Source organism: Brassica rapa, chromosome A10 (assembly GCF_000309985.2).
Source record: "Brassica rapa cultivar Chiifu-401-42 chromosome A10, CAAS_Brap_v3.01, whole genome shotgun sequence".
NCBI classification, from domain to species: Eukaryota; Viridiplantae; Streptophyta; class Magnoliopsida; order Brassicales; family Brassicaceae; genus Brassica; species Brassica rapa.
The window spans coordinates 7,006,065-7,020,965 of record NC_024804.2 but is presented as its reverse complement, the minus strand read 5'-3'; the positions used below and the strand labels follow the sequence as shown (position 1 = coordinate 7,020,965).

General features: G+C 44.4%; 2 protein-coding genes across 2 annotated transcripts; both read right to left on the bottom strand.

Annotated features, from left to right (window-relative positions):
* Positions 1-383: 383 nt before the first annotated feature.
* On the bottom strand, positions 384-6,717 carry LOC108870454. The gene is made up of 2 exons (XM_033282180.1): positions 3,222-6,717; positions 384-3,057 (listed from the first exon to the last, which is right to left on the bottom strand). Exon 1 carries the CDS (start codon positions 6,196-6,198, stop codon positions 5,209-5,211), a length of 990 nt encoding a protein of 329 aa, XP_033138071.1. The 5' UTR covers positions 6,199-6,717; the 3' UTR covers positions 384-3,057; positions 3,222-5,208.
* Positions 6,718-11,082: 4,365 nt separating this feature from the next.
* On the bottom strand, positions 11,083-12,298 carry LOC103848658. Its single transcript, XM_009125518.1, has 2 exons — positions 11,768-12,298; positions 11,083-11,682 (listed from the first exon to the last, which is right to left on the bottom strand). The coding sequence occupies exons 1-2, from the start codon at positions 12,296-12,298 to the stop codon at positions 11,083-11,085; spliced, it is 1,131 nt and encodes a 376-aa protein (XP_009123766.1).
* Between the last annotated feature and the right edge of the window lie 2,603 nt (positions 12,299-14,901).

Here is a 14,901-nt window from a genome sequence, read left to right as displayed (position 1 = left end):
AGCACTGTTACGAGAACAACTTTAGAATGTTTATATATAATATATACTATTTATATTTTTTTACTAAATATAATATAATATTGTTCATATATACTTTATATTGATTTATTAAATAAAATATATATTTTGAAAAAATAAGATTTATAAGTCATAATTATTTAAAATGAATAAATAGAGTAAATATAAGGTTTGTTATACATTGTTATCGTTCAAAATATATTATATCTTTTAGTAAGATTTCCTTAAAATAAAATAGTAAAAAACCAAAATCTACAAATAATGATTATATAAAATGTTTTTACAAATTTGTGTGGTGATTATTTTTTTTATTTTTTGTCAAAAAAATGAAAAAAAATATTTGCCCCGTAAATGCCATATTTTCCTATAATGGGCTATAGAATTTAAAAATTATATTTACCGTACATCATCCAAACAGTAAAGAACCGTATATATGACTGCGTACGCCGTATTTTTTTTTATATTTTATTTTGGAATCAAACGGTGGATTTATTACTCAAGCTTGAGGCGGTATGGGGAACTAAAATGGAATAGAACAACCAATGTAATACATGTTCCTATGAAAGGATCTCGCTATCTTAGCTAATAAATCAGACGATACATTTTCAGATCGAGAAATAAAAACAATAGAGAATTCTGAGAATCTGCTCTTCAGCTTCTGCAGCTCGTCCAATTCAGTTGAGAAGTTGGGCCATGCTTCCGAATCTTGAATCATCGATAATCCGTGCCAAAAACTTGACCCATATCTGAAGCATGCATATATATAAATATATACAAGATATAATGGGATCAGTTTTGTTTTCTCTAGCATGTGAAAGATATACTAATGTCGGAATAACTTTTCTTGTTTAAAGATAAATGTACAACAAAAATGTAACCGAAATTCTTTACGTGCAAAAAGTTTATAGATCCAAAAACCCTTTTTTATACAAATATAGGTGGAAAAGAAAACGTATATATACGGCTAGGCTATGAATCGAACATATATCATAAATGTAAGAATAAATCATCTTGGAATCAGACAATTCTTGGTCCATACAATATCGCATGCGAGATAACATGTGAGATAACAATGTCTGGATGGAATACGTTTTTAAACAAGAAATATGATTGGAAAAATGCATAAGCAATGATTAAGAATTAAGAAATTTTTTTTAAAAAAAGTATATTTAGAAAAACAAAAGTGAAACTGAAAGAGAGTCCAAGTCGATCCCAACTTAAGATTTGAGAGAGAGGCTGACTTAACGAGTAAGTTATGAGATGTTGGTCTGACTCAATTTTCTACTCTCATTTCCTTATTTTCAATTATTTTGGTTTTAATATTGTAATTTCTTTATCTTTGGACCGGTGGTTTTGCTTTTTAATTCTCCTTTTCTCCCGTCGAGCAATAAAGATCGCAAAGTCCGCCAAACCAAAGTTGTTGTATTTTTTGCCTTCAGCTTTCCAGCATCAGACTTTGAATTTAGAAATAGCATTTATGTTTACTTCTTTTATATGTATAATGTAATCTTGTATACTCTAAAGTTACACTTAGTATCCCTTTTAAAAGAATAAAGATAATTGTTTCGACGTTAAGGAAATGCATTTATACTCATCTGTTAGATGACTATTCTGTTGAATCTGAATTTGAATGCAAGGCTATATTTGAGAATAATACAAGTTGTGAAAAGCTCGCTTATAGTCCGGGAATATTGTATAAAAACAAAAATATTATATTTGTGTGATAAAAATATACTTCTCTTTAAATTCCACAAAGTTGATCTCTAGAATTTTGAGTAAAACTGATCTCTAGTTTTTTCAACCAACCTTATAATTAAGCTGTTTGTTTTAGTGATGTCACAGACACAGATTAAAAATTGAAAGTATTATTGTTTTATTGTACAAATTCTTTAGTATGGCATTCCCGTCACGAAAAAAAGTAATTGCAATTTGTATGTTAGTAAAAGAAATAGAAAAGATTAAGTTTTCAAATAAGAATCTGACGTTGTACTCCCCACGCAGCGATTTGGATTTGGTACTTTTCTTCCCCTCTAAGATGTTGCCTTTCAGTTTTCTTTTTACTTTTAAACTTTAATGATTTGACGACCTTGCTTAAGTTGTGCACAAAAAAAAAAGGACGACCTTGCTTAAGCAACTACATACAAAGATAAAAAGTTTCAATTCTTTATAACGTAATGTCCTAAGTTGATGGATGAGATGTTAATACGGTTCAAGTTGTTAGAAATTTGAAATATTAGTTCATGATTTGATAATTGAACTGAAGATTGTAATGGTGAGTTAAATGTTATTAACTAGGTATACGAAGATCCAATGAACTGTGGAGAAGACATTTTAAAGATACTCGACGATACTAAACGGATATGATCCATGAAGTGTAAGAGCTGTGTAACACGATTGTAATGGTTTCCTTGTATGATATTAGTGGATAAAAACTGTCATTTTTGTGTCTCTAAATCCTAAAATTCGTTGTTGCTAGCGGCTGGGGTGCCATTCCTGCTCATTCTAGTATGATTCTCTCCCATCTTACTTTGTTGTGTCTTGTTCCGGTTATTTGACATACATCTGTTCAAAATGCTGCAAAATTCGAAAGGAATCGCTCCAATATCTGTAGATGAAAATAAACATGCAAATGCAATATACGCTTCTAAATGTAATATAAATGGACAAAAATAAGCTAAACAAAAAGCTAAAACCATTAAAAACATAAGACATTACAACCGGCAGAAACTGGCGGATAATTCGAAATCAATTTTGACAAATGCAAACCCCAAATACTCTCACTGGAGCAGAGAACAACATCCTCTTTAATCCCATAAGAAACATGGAACAAATCATAGATAAAAAAAAAATTCCCAAATGCAAACTGCGGAAACATACTGAATGTAAAGATGACGAGACTGGAGGCATCAACAATTAAGAAGTCAGTGGAGACTGCCTACCTAGATGTAGTTTTCTCCAACATATTTGAGGTTGTGAATGCGCTGATTGAACAACTTATTAGCGTAGCTCTCTGCCTATCAGGAGAGGCGCTATGGATTCCTACGCAATGAGACTTATTTAATCAAGAATATGAATATGTATTATGCAATAATCAAGAAAATCACATTGCCTAATACATGTAGATGATACTTAATATAGCAAAATCTAGAAGGAGCAATGAGAGGCCAAGATGTGCAAAGGGTTTGGTTCAACTTGCATTAGACCTGAATTCCAATGGTTACTCAACCTTCCCAATGACTCAATTCACTCATTTGCAGCTCTAACTAATCTTTCTGTTGAGAAATTTGAAAGAAGTCATACTTGGAGAAACGATTGACGATATGGATGAGATCCTACAACATAAGGAAGAGTCCCTGTGTAGCTACATAGTGCTGGAGCAGGATTTATTAAATATATCCAGTCCGACAAAAGCCCAAAGCGCAATGGAGTGAACGGCGAAGCCCGGAAATTCCGGCCCAAAGAGATATCTCGTAGCTTGAGGTAGCGAGCTCTAAATGTACAGATAACGTCTAAAGACCCAGTCATCTCGTGCTCAAGCAGTTACGAAACATGCCAAGATTTCAGGAGTTAGGCACGACACATACACCCTAGATAGACAGAGTAGTTGGGGGGGGGGGGGAGCTGACCAGCATAAAAGGAAAAGCTAAGATCGTTTACAAATATCTTTTGGGAGATTGACTTTCTTGAGAGATAGAGTTCTCTTTTGCTTTGTTCTTTGTGTATTTTGGATTCACTTTAAATAATATATCAGTCCAGTTCGTGCAAACTATTTTAGAGATCTACTCATAGAAACCTTTCCAACCGTTTCTCTAAACCTTACTCTATCTTTATTAAGTTTCTGATAATTTGGCGCCATCTGTGGAGAGATATAAAAAGATATATCTAATTCAAGAGCCCGATCAAAGATCTGTCAGAGTGAAATGGAACCCAACACAAAAAATTCATCCTCAACAACGAATTCACTTGTTCTGACGAAGTCATTCCGACTCAAGAGAGTACCACCGCCACGGTAGAAACAATTAGCATTCATGTGACACCCCCGATTTGGTCTAAGTAAAAGTTGACTCGACCAGCCATGCATCAATCAAACAAGAAAATGCACCAGAACCAGAACCTTCCAGCAAGGGGACTGGGTTCTACGACGAGCAGAAAAAACAACGGAAAAACTCACCCCAGGGTGGGAAGAACCCTATAAGGTCATCGAGGTGCGGAGAGCAGGAGCCTACAGGCTGCAAGATAGCAAAGGTAAAATACAACCCAACTAAAGGGCGTTCCAGCAGTTGGGTTGTATTTTACCTTTGCTATCTTGCAGCCTGTAGGCGCCTGCTCTCCGCACCTCGATGACCTTATAGGTTCCTTCCCACCCTCAGGTGAGTTTCCCCGTTGTTTTTTCTGCTCGTCGTAGAACTCAGTCTCCGTACTGGAAGGTTCTTGTTATGACTTTCTTGTTGTACGTCCTGGCGACGTCTTGCTGGTAGGACCAGTTTCTCAGTCGAGCGGCCTCTCTCTTCTCGTCGAGCAGGTCGAGGCTTAGCGCCATCAGCTCGTTATTCTCCTCCTGAGAGGTAGATCTGGAGACCGTTGTTCTTATGTGCATCTCTGTAGGTACAATGGTCTCAGAGCCGTAGACTAGCGAGTAGAGGGTTTCCCCTGTTGTTGTTTTAGGAGTGGTCTGGTAAGCCCAGAGGACTCCGTGTAGTTACTCCGCCCACTTCCCGTGAGAGCCCTCCAGTCGCTTTTCAAGCATGTTGACCACTGTTTTGTTCGTGGACTCCGCTGGTCCGTTAAACTGGGGCTATCGGGGTGTGGCGAAAGTTTGTTTTTTGCCCCAGTCCTTGCAGAACTCCTTGAAGTTGTGGCTCGTGAATTGGGGTCCATTTTCTGTGACGATCTCGTGGGGGACGCCGAAGCGAGTGATTATGTTGGTCCACAAGAACTTACGGATCTGGAGGTCTGTTTTGCGGCTGAGCGCTTCTGCTTCGACCCACTTGGAAGACCTTCTGCCCCGGCGCCATAGGAAATTTCCCTACTATATCCATACTCCACTTTCTGAAGGGCCATGGTGAGCTTAAGGACTTGAGGTTCTCCGGGCGTGCCTTTGGCATTGGTCGCAGTGCTTGGCTTGTCTATCGGCGTCGGTGGCCATCGTGGGCCAATAGTAATCGGCCCTTCTGGCTCTGAGCACCAGGCTCAACCGCTAGAGTGGGATCCACAATCTCCTTCATGTAGTTCTACAAGGATTCTAGCGTCCTCTCGGGGTGGGACGCACCTCAGATACGGACCAGAGAAAGATCTCCAGTACAGCTTCTCCTGGGAGATACAATACCTCGCGGCTTGCTTTTTGATCTTTCTAGCCTCGCTACGGTCTTCCGGGAGGATGTCGGCCTCCAGGTACCAGATTAGGGGGGTCAACCAGGTTTTGCCTTCTTCGACGGCGGAGACCTCCTCTGACGGGGCTTCCTCCATGGTAACTGGCCATTGAAGCACGAGCAAAGGGATACTCACCTGGCTATTCGTTACAAGAGCGGACCCTAGATTACCCATAGCGTCGGCTTGTGAATTCTGTTCCCAGGGGATTTGAGTGAGCTTGCAGCTCTTGAACTTCTTGATTAGTCGCTGAGCGACCGCCATATACTGGATCATGCTGTCGTCTTTTGCTTGGTACTCCCCTTGTACCTGGTTGATTATCAGCTGGGAGTCGCCGAAGACATGGATGTTCTCTGCCCCCATTTGATGGGCGAGGGTTAGGCCTGCGATTAGGGCCTCATACTCGCTTTCGTTGTTGGTTGCTTTGAAGTTGCACCTCACTACCCTTGAGGCTGTGTTCCCTGTTGGCGAGGTAAGCACTATCCCTACTCCATCTCCTCTGACGTTGCTGGATCCATCAACGTGTAGGATCCATTCTCCCTCGCCTTTACTTTCGCCTCGGAGGCGTACCTCCTGCTCCAGAGCTGGGAGCAAGGTAGGGGAGAATTCAGCCATGAAGTCTGCTAGGACCTGTGACTTTATTGCCGTGGCGGGTCGAAATATTATATCGTACTCCCCTAGTTCCACGGTCCATTTGGCTAGGCGTGCGGAAACTTCTGGTTTATGAAGGACCAACTTTACAGGGAAGGAGGTAACAACCACGATTGGATGAGCCTGAAAGTAGGGTCGGAGCTTACGAGCGGCGACTACCATGGCTAAGGTCAACTTTTCTAGGTGAGTATAGCGGGTCTCCGCGTCTAGGAGAACCTTGCTTACATAATAGATTGGTTGCTGCTTGTTTTCCTCCTCGCCAACTTAGACCAGCGCTCACGGTGTGTTTGGAGACCGCTAGATATAGCAGCATGACTTCACCGAGTAGTGGTTTGGACAGGAGAGGAAGAGTGGTGAGATACGATTTTAGCTCTTGGAGAGCGGATTCGCATTCTCCCGTCCACTGGAAATCATTCGGATTCTTGAGAGTTCCGAAAAAGGCGTGAGATTTGTCGAAGAGTCTGGAGATGAACCTGCTCAAGGCTGCCATCCTTCCCGTTTGCTTTTGAACCTCCTTGACGTTCTTCGGGGAAGGGATTGAATGTGATAACCCGCCCTTCGGGATAAAATGGTCGAGCAAGGGAAAGTCAGAATCTGGAGCCAAGCTTTTGGGAGATTACATATTTGGAGTAATGTTGAGTTTTGATCACACAAAACTTAACATGGTTCGGAGAAGACAGAAGATTGGTCGAGCATCAACTTGATGATCGAACCGCGGGCGGTACGGGCCAACCGAGAAGTTCGAAGTAGGATGTGGTCGAAGAATGGATCGTGAGTGAACCATGAGACATATTAAGCTGCTCTACCTTTCTTAGAAGAGTCTTAGATTGATCAGACGAAGATTTTGGAAGAATCACATTTTTGGAAGCACGAGGGTTTAGAAGCTCGACGTTTCAGAAACCCGACGTTTTTTAGCCACTAAGTTTTCCGCGAAACTTCACATCTATCATCAGAATATTATTTCAGAGATATTATAATTTGGAAGCATGACGGGAGTAAGCAGGACGGGAAGCAAGCACGACGGGAAAACCCGAAGTTGGTCGAAAACCCTAATTTCGGTTTTTCGAAATTATTGGAAGAAGCCGGAGGCTCGGGAAATATTTTTAGAGGATCTCAGTATTCATCTGGAGTTTATTAAAAATATTTAGAGAATCACAATGGGAGCGGAAAAATATTCGGGATTGATCGCGGGACGAAAATTCACCAGAAAGACCGAAATCGCACAAATCAACCGGGAAGCTCGAGGTGGCCCTATCTGAGGGATCAGGACATGCTGTCCTTCATCCAAGCATCTTAGTGTCTCCGTAGCATGACATGTCTCCGCAGGATGAAGCCTCACATGCAGCATGACACCCAAAGCACGACATGGCATCGTCTTGACACCCAGAGGCCCGTGTGTCGCGGTGCATGAGCTCCAGCCATGCTGAATGACATCTGGACGTGGTGCTGGCTTCTGACATGCAGAGGAGTCATGCATGGTGACATTTGGACGCCCGTGTGTCGCCGCGCATGCGACCGGAAGCATGCGGGACGACACACAGGCGATGGAGTGGCACCATTTCAATGGTTGGCCATATCTATATAAACCCAGCTCTCCCAGCTCGTTTCATTCATTCCACACACTCAAACATCACTCTAAAACTTGGGCTAGAGAGAGAAAGTGAAGTAGAAAAAGGAAGTGAAGGATTTGGAGCTGTTTTGAAGAAGTTAGAGCATTTTTAAGAGCCATTGTTCTACCGAAAGTTCGAGAAGAAGATCCAGAAGTCCGAGGAGGTTCTGTCCAAGTCCTGATTCGTCCATACCAGTCCATTAAAGACAGAGGCATTGGGTTTTGGCTAGGCTCTCTCCGATCAACCAGCTGCAAGAACACTGTGAGTTGGTTTTGTTTGAGTTCCACTTGGAGCTTAGGTTAGATCGAGTTGCATATAGAGTAGAATGCTCACGCTATTGAATGGTAGAGTCCTTAGGGTTATTTTATTTATGGAACCGGACTCAGTTTTAGCACGGGCTAAGCTGAGATGAAAGGAATTAAGACTGAGCTGATAACCTGATTAGGACTAGGATTAGGATGCATCATGTTTTCTCTTCTTGCGTGTTGATATGGTTGAGTGCAGGTTCCCGTTATCTTTAAAGATAGTTTCTCAGCGGGAGGCTGGACTATCTGGGTAACGGTTTGATTGTATTGTTTAGTATTGATATTATTGTTTAGTAGTTAGTACTAAGGGTCTTAGGCCATATAGGCCGGACTACTGGTACTACTAGTTTGTGTTGTAGAGTTGAGTGTCTAGTTAGGATCTGGAACTTTATCGTTACGTTAGGTTCTAGATTGAGTTTGTGTTGTGAGAGTGGTGCCGACAGTATGTGCGTAGGGGTGATTAGTGTTTCCTCGGCCTCGTACCCAGCGGGTTCAAGGAAACCCCTTATTCGCTGGATCGGGAAGACTCAGACGAACGGTGTCATGTACTATGGCTGAGTATTACACGACGGTGTAATGTGGCAGTGACCCGAAGGACTGTGGGCTGTCGCGCGGTGACCCGAAGGACTGTGGGCCGCGGTCGGTTGAAAGTTCCTTCTTCTGGTTTTTGTGGTAGGAAGATAGGATATTGCCGATAGAGAGGATGAACACTAAGTCACCATTTCCCGGGGTAGTGTGTTGTGTTGTGTTAGAGTGTCGTAGAGGGTTATGGAACCCTCGAGTCAGTGTAGCACCGATATATGGTGTTACTAGTTAGATCGAGTCGTGATACTCATAGTTATTATTGTAATTGTGGTTGATTGATTTGCTTGCAGGTTATGACATTAAGTCCTAAGTCTGGTTTAGGTACCGGATTAGGCTTGATGTGTATTTCGTTAGTGTAGGCCTGACGTTGGCCTGTATGTGTTTGAGTGATTGCTTGTGAAGGGTGGTGGATATTAAAGCTATGCGGTATCATTGGTTGGCCGATCATGTTCTTGTTTGATTGTTGGTCGATCGATTAATGATACTTGCATAGTCTAAGTGTCTAACACTACATGAGTATTGAACTCAGGCATATATATGGTTAACTAGGGATTGTTTGTTGACTTGTTTTATTGCAGGTTCCCGTTACTTGAAGCTAGATCATGGCAGGAGGCCAAGTCTAACTTAGTAACGGTTTGCTTAGCCTTAGCTTTTATTGCATGCTAGGGCTAGATTGATTGTTATTTTGGGTTGTCTGGGTAGAGTCTAGGTTGTGGGTAGAGGCCGCCAGCTCACTGAGTAATACTAGATTACTCATCCAACTCTGTTGTCCTTTTTGCAGGTCGCTTTAGGTAAGGATGATCGGATAGCTTGGTGCTGGACGTTAGGACCGCCGGTGTTGATTTTCATGCCTTTTGTAAACGGTATTGTGAATTGTGTTATGTTGACTCGATTTGGCATTAGGCCGGGCCCAGTCTTGAATTATTCAATGTATGAATATTTCTTGAATCAATAAAAGTAATTGTTTTATATGCGCTTCATGAGTACTCTGATATTTGACTAGTCCGGTCTAACACAACGTTAGGTCGAGGTACGGGTTGAAAAGCCTTAAGCCTTGATCTAACGGAAAACGCTAACTCTAGGTACGGGTTGCAAAGCCTTATATGCCTTGACGCAGCGGGACGAGTTAGTGGATGAACTGGTCTAGGTCGTGGAGTAAAGTTTGTGACTCTGACCGGATTGTCCCTTGCCCGTCACGTAGCGCTTCTGGACCATGGTGTTGGGTTGGACGGTCAGTCATGTTCTTGTTTGATTGTTGGCTGGCCGGTTGGCCTTTCATCTCCAACCCTTGGTGTGGGTCGTCCGTCGGTCATGTTCTTGTTTGATTGTTGGCCGGTGGGTCGACCTATGCTTAGGACAGTTCGGGGGTGTTACATTGAATGAATGGCAATGATTTGCTCCGGGTTGACCTCGATGCCCCCGTGGGTTACGATATAGCCGAGGAACTTGCCAGAACTGACCCCAAATGAGCATTTAGCCGGGTTGAGCTTCATGTTATATTTCCTGAGGGTGGAGAAGGCTTGCTTCAGTTGAGATATGTGGTCTTCCGCTTCCAGGGATTTTACCAACATGTCATCGATGTAGACCTCTATGGTTCTCCCGATTTTGTCGGCGAACATCGTTTTGACCAACCGTTGATAGGTCGATCCTGCGTTCTTTAGGCCGAAGGGAATGACCTTGTAGCAGTAAATCTCTCTGGACGTCATGAAGGATGTTTTCTCCTGTTCTTCCGAATGCATAAGTATCTGATTGTAGCCGGAGAACGCGTCTATGAAGCTCATCAACTGGTGCCCCGCGGTGGCGTCCACCAGCTTGTCAGTATGAGGTAGCGGGAAGGGGTCCTTTAGATAGGACTTGTTGAGGTCCGTGAAATCGATGCAGCCTCTCCACTTCCCGTTCTTTTTCTTGACCATGACGACGTTGGCTAGCCATTCTGGGTACTGCACCTCATGAATGAACCCCGCGCCGAGCAGGCTCTCGACTTGATGATCACGTCTCTCTCGGGGGTTAACTTCCGTCTCTTTTGTCTGACGGGTTGATGTAGGGGATCTACCTGTAGCTTGTGCATGATGATCTCTGGATCGATCCCAGGCATATCTACATGGGACCAAGCGAAGCAGTCGAAGTTAGACCTGAGGAAGTCTACCAGTCTTCTTCTCAATCCTTCGGTTAGCTTGGAATCGATCTTGAGATGTCGGGTCTGATATCCATCGGTTAATGGCACCTCGTCCATTTCCTCTACCTCCGGTTCCTCGGTTTGACGAGCCGGAGGTTTTTTTCTATAATTACTATAAGACCTTGGTCTTTCCCTTCAGAGTGGTCTGATAGGAGGAGCGGGAATATTCCTGATCTCCTCTGATTGCCTTTATGCAACAGGGTGTAGGAAATTTCACCATTTGGTGAAGAGTCGAGGGGACGGCCCCCATTCCGTGAATCTAGGGCCGTCCTAGAATTATGTTGTAAGACGAGTCGCAGTCAACCACGAGGAAGTTGGTTGACATGTTGATTCCTTCGGCGTATACGGGGAGGGTTATCTCTCCGGTGGTTTATTTGACTTCCCCGTTGAACCCTATATGGGGGGTTACCCTCTGAGTTAGAGCCCCTTCATCCAGCCCTAGGTCTTTGTATGCGGCCTGGAAGATGATGTTGCCGGAGCTTCCATCATCGACCAGTGTCCTTTTTACCAGGCAGTTCGCTACAGTGAGCAAGATAACCAGAGCGTTGTGATGCGGAGTGAGGTCTTTCTCCTGCTCCTTGTCCGTGAAGCTTATCTCGTATGTTCCTAGGAGCATATGTTTTGGCTTGGCCGCCTCTAGGCCATGCTTGGGGTTCCAAGTGCTTTTCTTTGCAGCTGCATGCCTTATGCCGCTAATTTCTGAACCGCCCGAAATGACATGTACCACTCGGTCCTGTCGCGGTGGCGAGACGGGCTTACCCGTTGTCTCCTTGCTTAGATGGCTCTTGGCCTTATCAGAAAGGAACTCCCTGAGGTGCCCTTTCCTAAGCAGTTCGTTGACCTCGATCTTTAGTGCGACGCAGTCCTCCGTTTTGTGACCGTGGTCTCGATGGAAGTCGCACCAAAAGCCAGGGTTCCGGAAAGAGTCGGGAGCTTTCATCTTCTGAGGCCACTTGACCTGTTGGCCCATCTGCCTCAGAACATTGATCAGCTCCGGCACTGAGACAGAGAGGTGAGAGATGTTTGGCCCCGTGGCCACTGCCATCCCTTTTTGCCTTCTCGATCGGCCGGTTCTGGTACCTGCCCCAGTTTCGATTTCTGGAGTCCCTAGCTGATCTTTGAGAGGGTTTCTCGTCTAAATCGGTTCGGTCTGGTCTGATCGTCTTGGGATATTGCTTTTGCTGCGCTTTGGCCCTGCTGGCGACGTCCTCCTCCCACATGACCTGCGCCCAGGCTCGAGATAGGACGTCTTCCATGGTGTTGCACTGATATTTGGTCAGCTCCTTGTACAGGTCTCCGTCGGGGAGCAGACCTCTCTTGAAAGCGGATATAGCGTTGGGGATACTGCATTTGGGGATAGCCACCTTCTCTTGATTGAAGCGGGCTATGTAGCCTCGCAGGGGTTCTGCTCGAAACTGGAGGATTTCGTAGAGGCTGTCGGAGGTTTTCTCCAGGTCCCTTCTGCTTGCGAATTGCTCCACGAATATGTCGCTGAGAACCGCTAAGGAGGCTATGGACCTGGAGGGTAAGTTGATGTACCACTGCAGAGCGGGTCCGGTCAGGGTGGAGCCGAAACCTTTGCACATGGTAGCTTCACGTGACCCCTTTGGAAGTGCTACGGCGAGTATCGTTTGTCTGTATTGGGTGATGTGGTCGTCCGGATCAGTGGTGCCGTCGTACGCCTTTATGCTGGGAAAGATAACTTCCTGGGCATCTCGATCAAGGTGATCTCATCCGTGAAAGGAGTATCGGCGTAGGAGTCGGGGTTGCTCTTCCAAATAGGGGAGCTACCCCCGGGAGTCTCTCTACCATGGACTGCATGGCGTCGAGCCAATCGTAGAACATCTTGTGAAGGTGAGTGATCATGGGAGACTATGTTCTCGCTGCTCCGTCTGATTTTTCCTTATCAGGCTCGGGCTCCGAGTCGCTATCCTCCATGTCGTAGGTCGAGCATCCTTGGCCTTTTTGGCCTTTTTCTCACGTAGATGCGTCTCCTTCTGGGGACGTAGTTGGGAAGTTCGCGCCCGTCCCAGAGTTGGGTGTTTCCAGAGTCGGCATAGGCGAACCTGAGTCCATAATCGACGCTTCTTTTTGGTTGTCGCGTTAAGGGCTTTGTTCTCGTCTCGGAGGGTTAGATTCTCCGATTCGAGCGTACTGAGCTTCTCGGCGGTCTGCTCCAGTTGCTTGGAGTGTTTTGAGCTTTTCCCTCAGGATCTGGAACTCCGAGGAAAGCTCGAGATTGGTCTCTTCCCGAGTTTGATGCAACCCGGTTACTTGACCTTGCAGATCATCGATTTGCCTCTTGAGTTCGGCTTCTCTCTGGGTAGCTTCGGGTAGCTCGTCATGCTCATCCACCACCATTATCACGTAGTTTAGATTACTCCCCTCCTTCTAGCGCCAAACTATTAGGGGATTTTTTTTGTAGGATCTTTGTGAGTACCACAGAACGATAGACAAGGCTAGTGTTTGTATATATTTCGTATGTGTTTGAGAGAAATAGACTTGAAGAGATGTTTTATTAGATAGAACAAGCCGGAACTACAATGATTCGTGTCTAAACTCTAGTTCTAGCCGCCTAGCTATAAGCTCTAAGTCTTGAAGTGTCGATCCCTTGCTTTAGGGTTTAGATTCCCTTTATATTGTCTTCTTAAGGCGGATATTTACCGGTTGGAGTAGGTTAAATTCTTTCATATTCGGAAATATGGAAGGTTCTCCTTATCGAAAGTTTTCCATTTCCCGGAGGAAGGGGGCAATCCTGGGACCGGGCCCGGAAAACTCCATAGCGGGGAACCGGGATTCCTTATAGCGGGGATCCTGGGAACCGGGATTCCTTATAGCGGGGATCCTGGGAACCGGGGTTCCTTCCAGCGGGGATCCAAAGGCCGGTGTCCTGCCTGGGGTCTGGAGGAATTCAATACCTGAGTATTTTTCCCGAAAATTGTCCATCTCCTCCTTTCCTAGGGCAGCCAAATTTCTCCTCTCAAAATCAGTGTTCTTGGTGCTATTGCTAGATGCTAAGTTCTTAATAAGTCTCACAGCCTCTTATGGATTCCTAGTGTTGAAGTTTCCTTCACTAGCAGTGTCTAGAGCCATCTGATATTCCAGCGTGATGCCTTTGAAGAAAGTGCTAAGCAGCTGCACTTCATTGAATCCATGGTGTGTACAATCTCTCTGATAGGACTTGAATCTGATCCAGGAGGTTCTGAATGATTATGTAGGCTCATGTGTGAATGTAGCATTCTTGATCCTTAAATCCTCAGCGCCTGACTCATCAAAGAAATTATACCGAAATGCGTTCTTGATGTATGCCCAGGATGTAAGAGATCCTGGTGGTAACTGCTTAAGCCAGTGTGAAGTTTCTCCAGAAAATGAGTACTTGAAGAGCTTGCAAAAGAGATAGTCCTCAGGGACTCCTTTGGCTTTAATGGCATAAACCAGATCGTCGAATCGTTCCAGATGGTCCACAGGATGCTCATGTGATAGACCACACTATGGTGTATGTCCCATGAGTATTAAGTAATGGGGCTTCAGCTCGAAATCGTTATGCTTGATAGCTGGAGGATGAATACCAGATCTGTTGCCGTAGTATTGATCTGGATGGTTATAATCAGCCAACGTTATGGGTCGAGCAGCCTTGTCTGCAGCTTGAGCAGCAGCTGCCTCAGGATCAGGGTTTGAAGCCCCCTGATAATCTATCCTCTGACCTTCTGCATTATGCATATGACCATCCTTGTCATGAAGGTTTCCAAACTCCTTTTAAATAAGAACTAGAGTCGCAACCATATCTCGCGGTTGAGTATGGATCGGCGTTCGGTGTGGTGTCGATCGATGTTGGCTGAGAAGTGTTGGTCGACGGATCCGTAGTATTGGTCGACGTTTGCTGAAAAGTGTTAGTCGGCGAACTGAGTCGATCAATGGGGTGCCTCTCTTTTTATGGATTGAACGTTCTAAGCGTGCATGATCTAAAAAGAATAGCAGTTGCTCCTTGTTGCTTCTGGTACTGCTGGACATGCACCTGAAAGACAAGAAAAAATTGTTTATGAGATTTCTTGAACAGTAGAAAAACCTAGACTAAATCTAACTAGCTAGGATCTAATGGCGATAAAAGCTCTCCCTGGCGATGGCGTCAGATTTGATATCACCCAAATTACCCTAAGGAGTGACTTTTACTCTTTCAAATAAGAGGTTT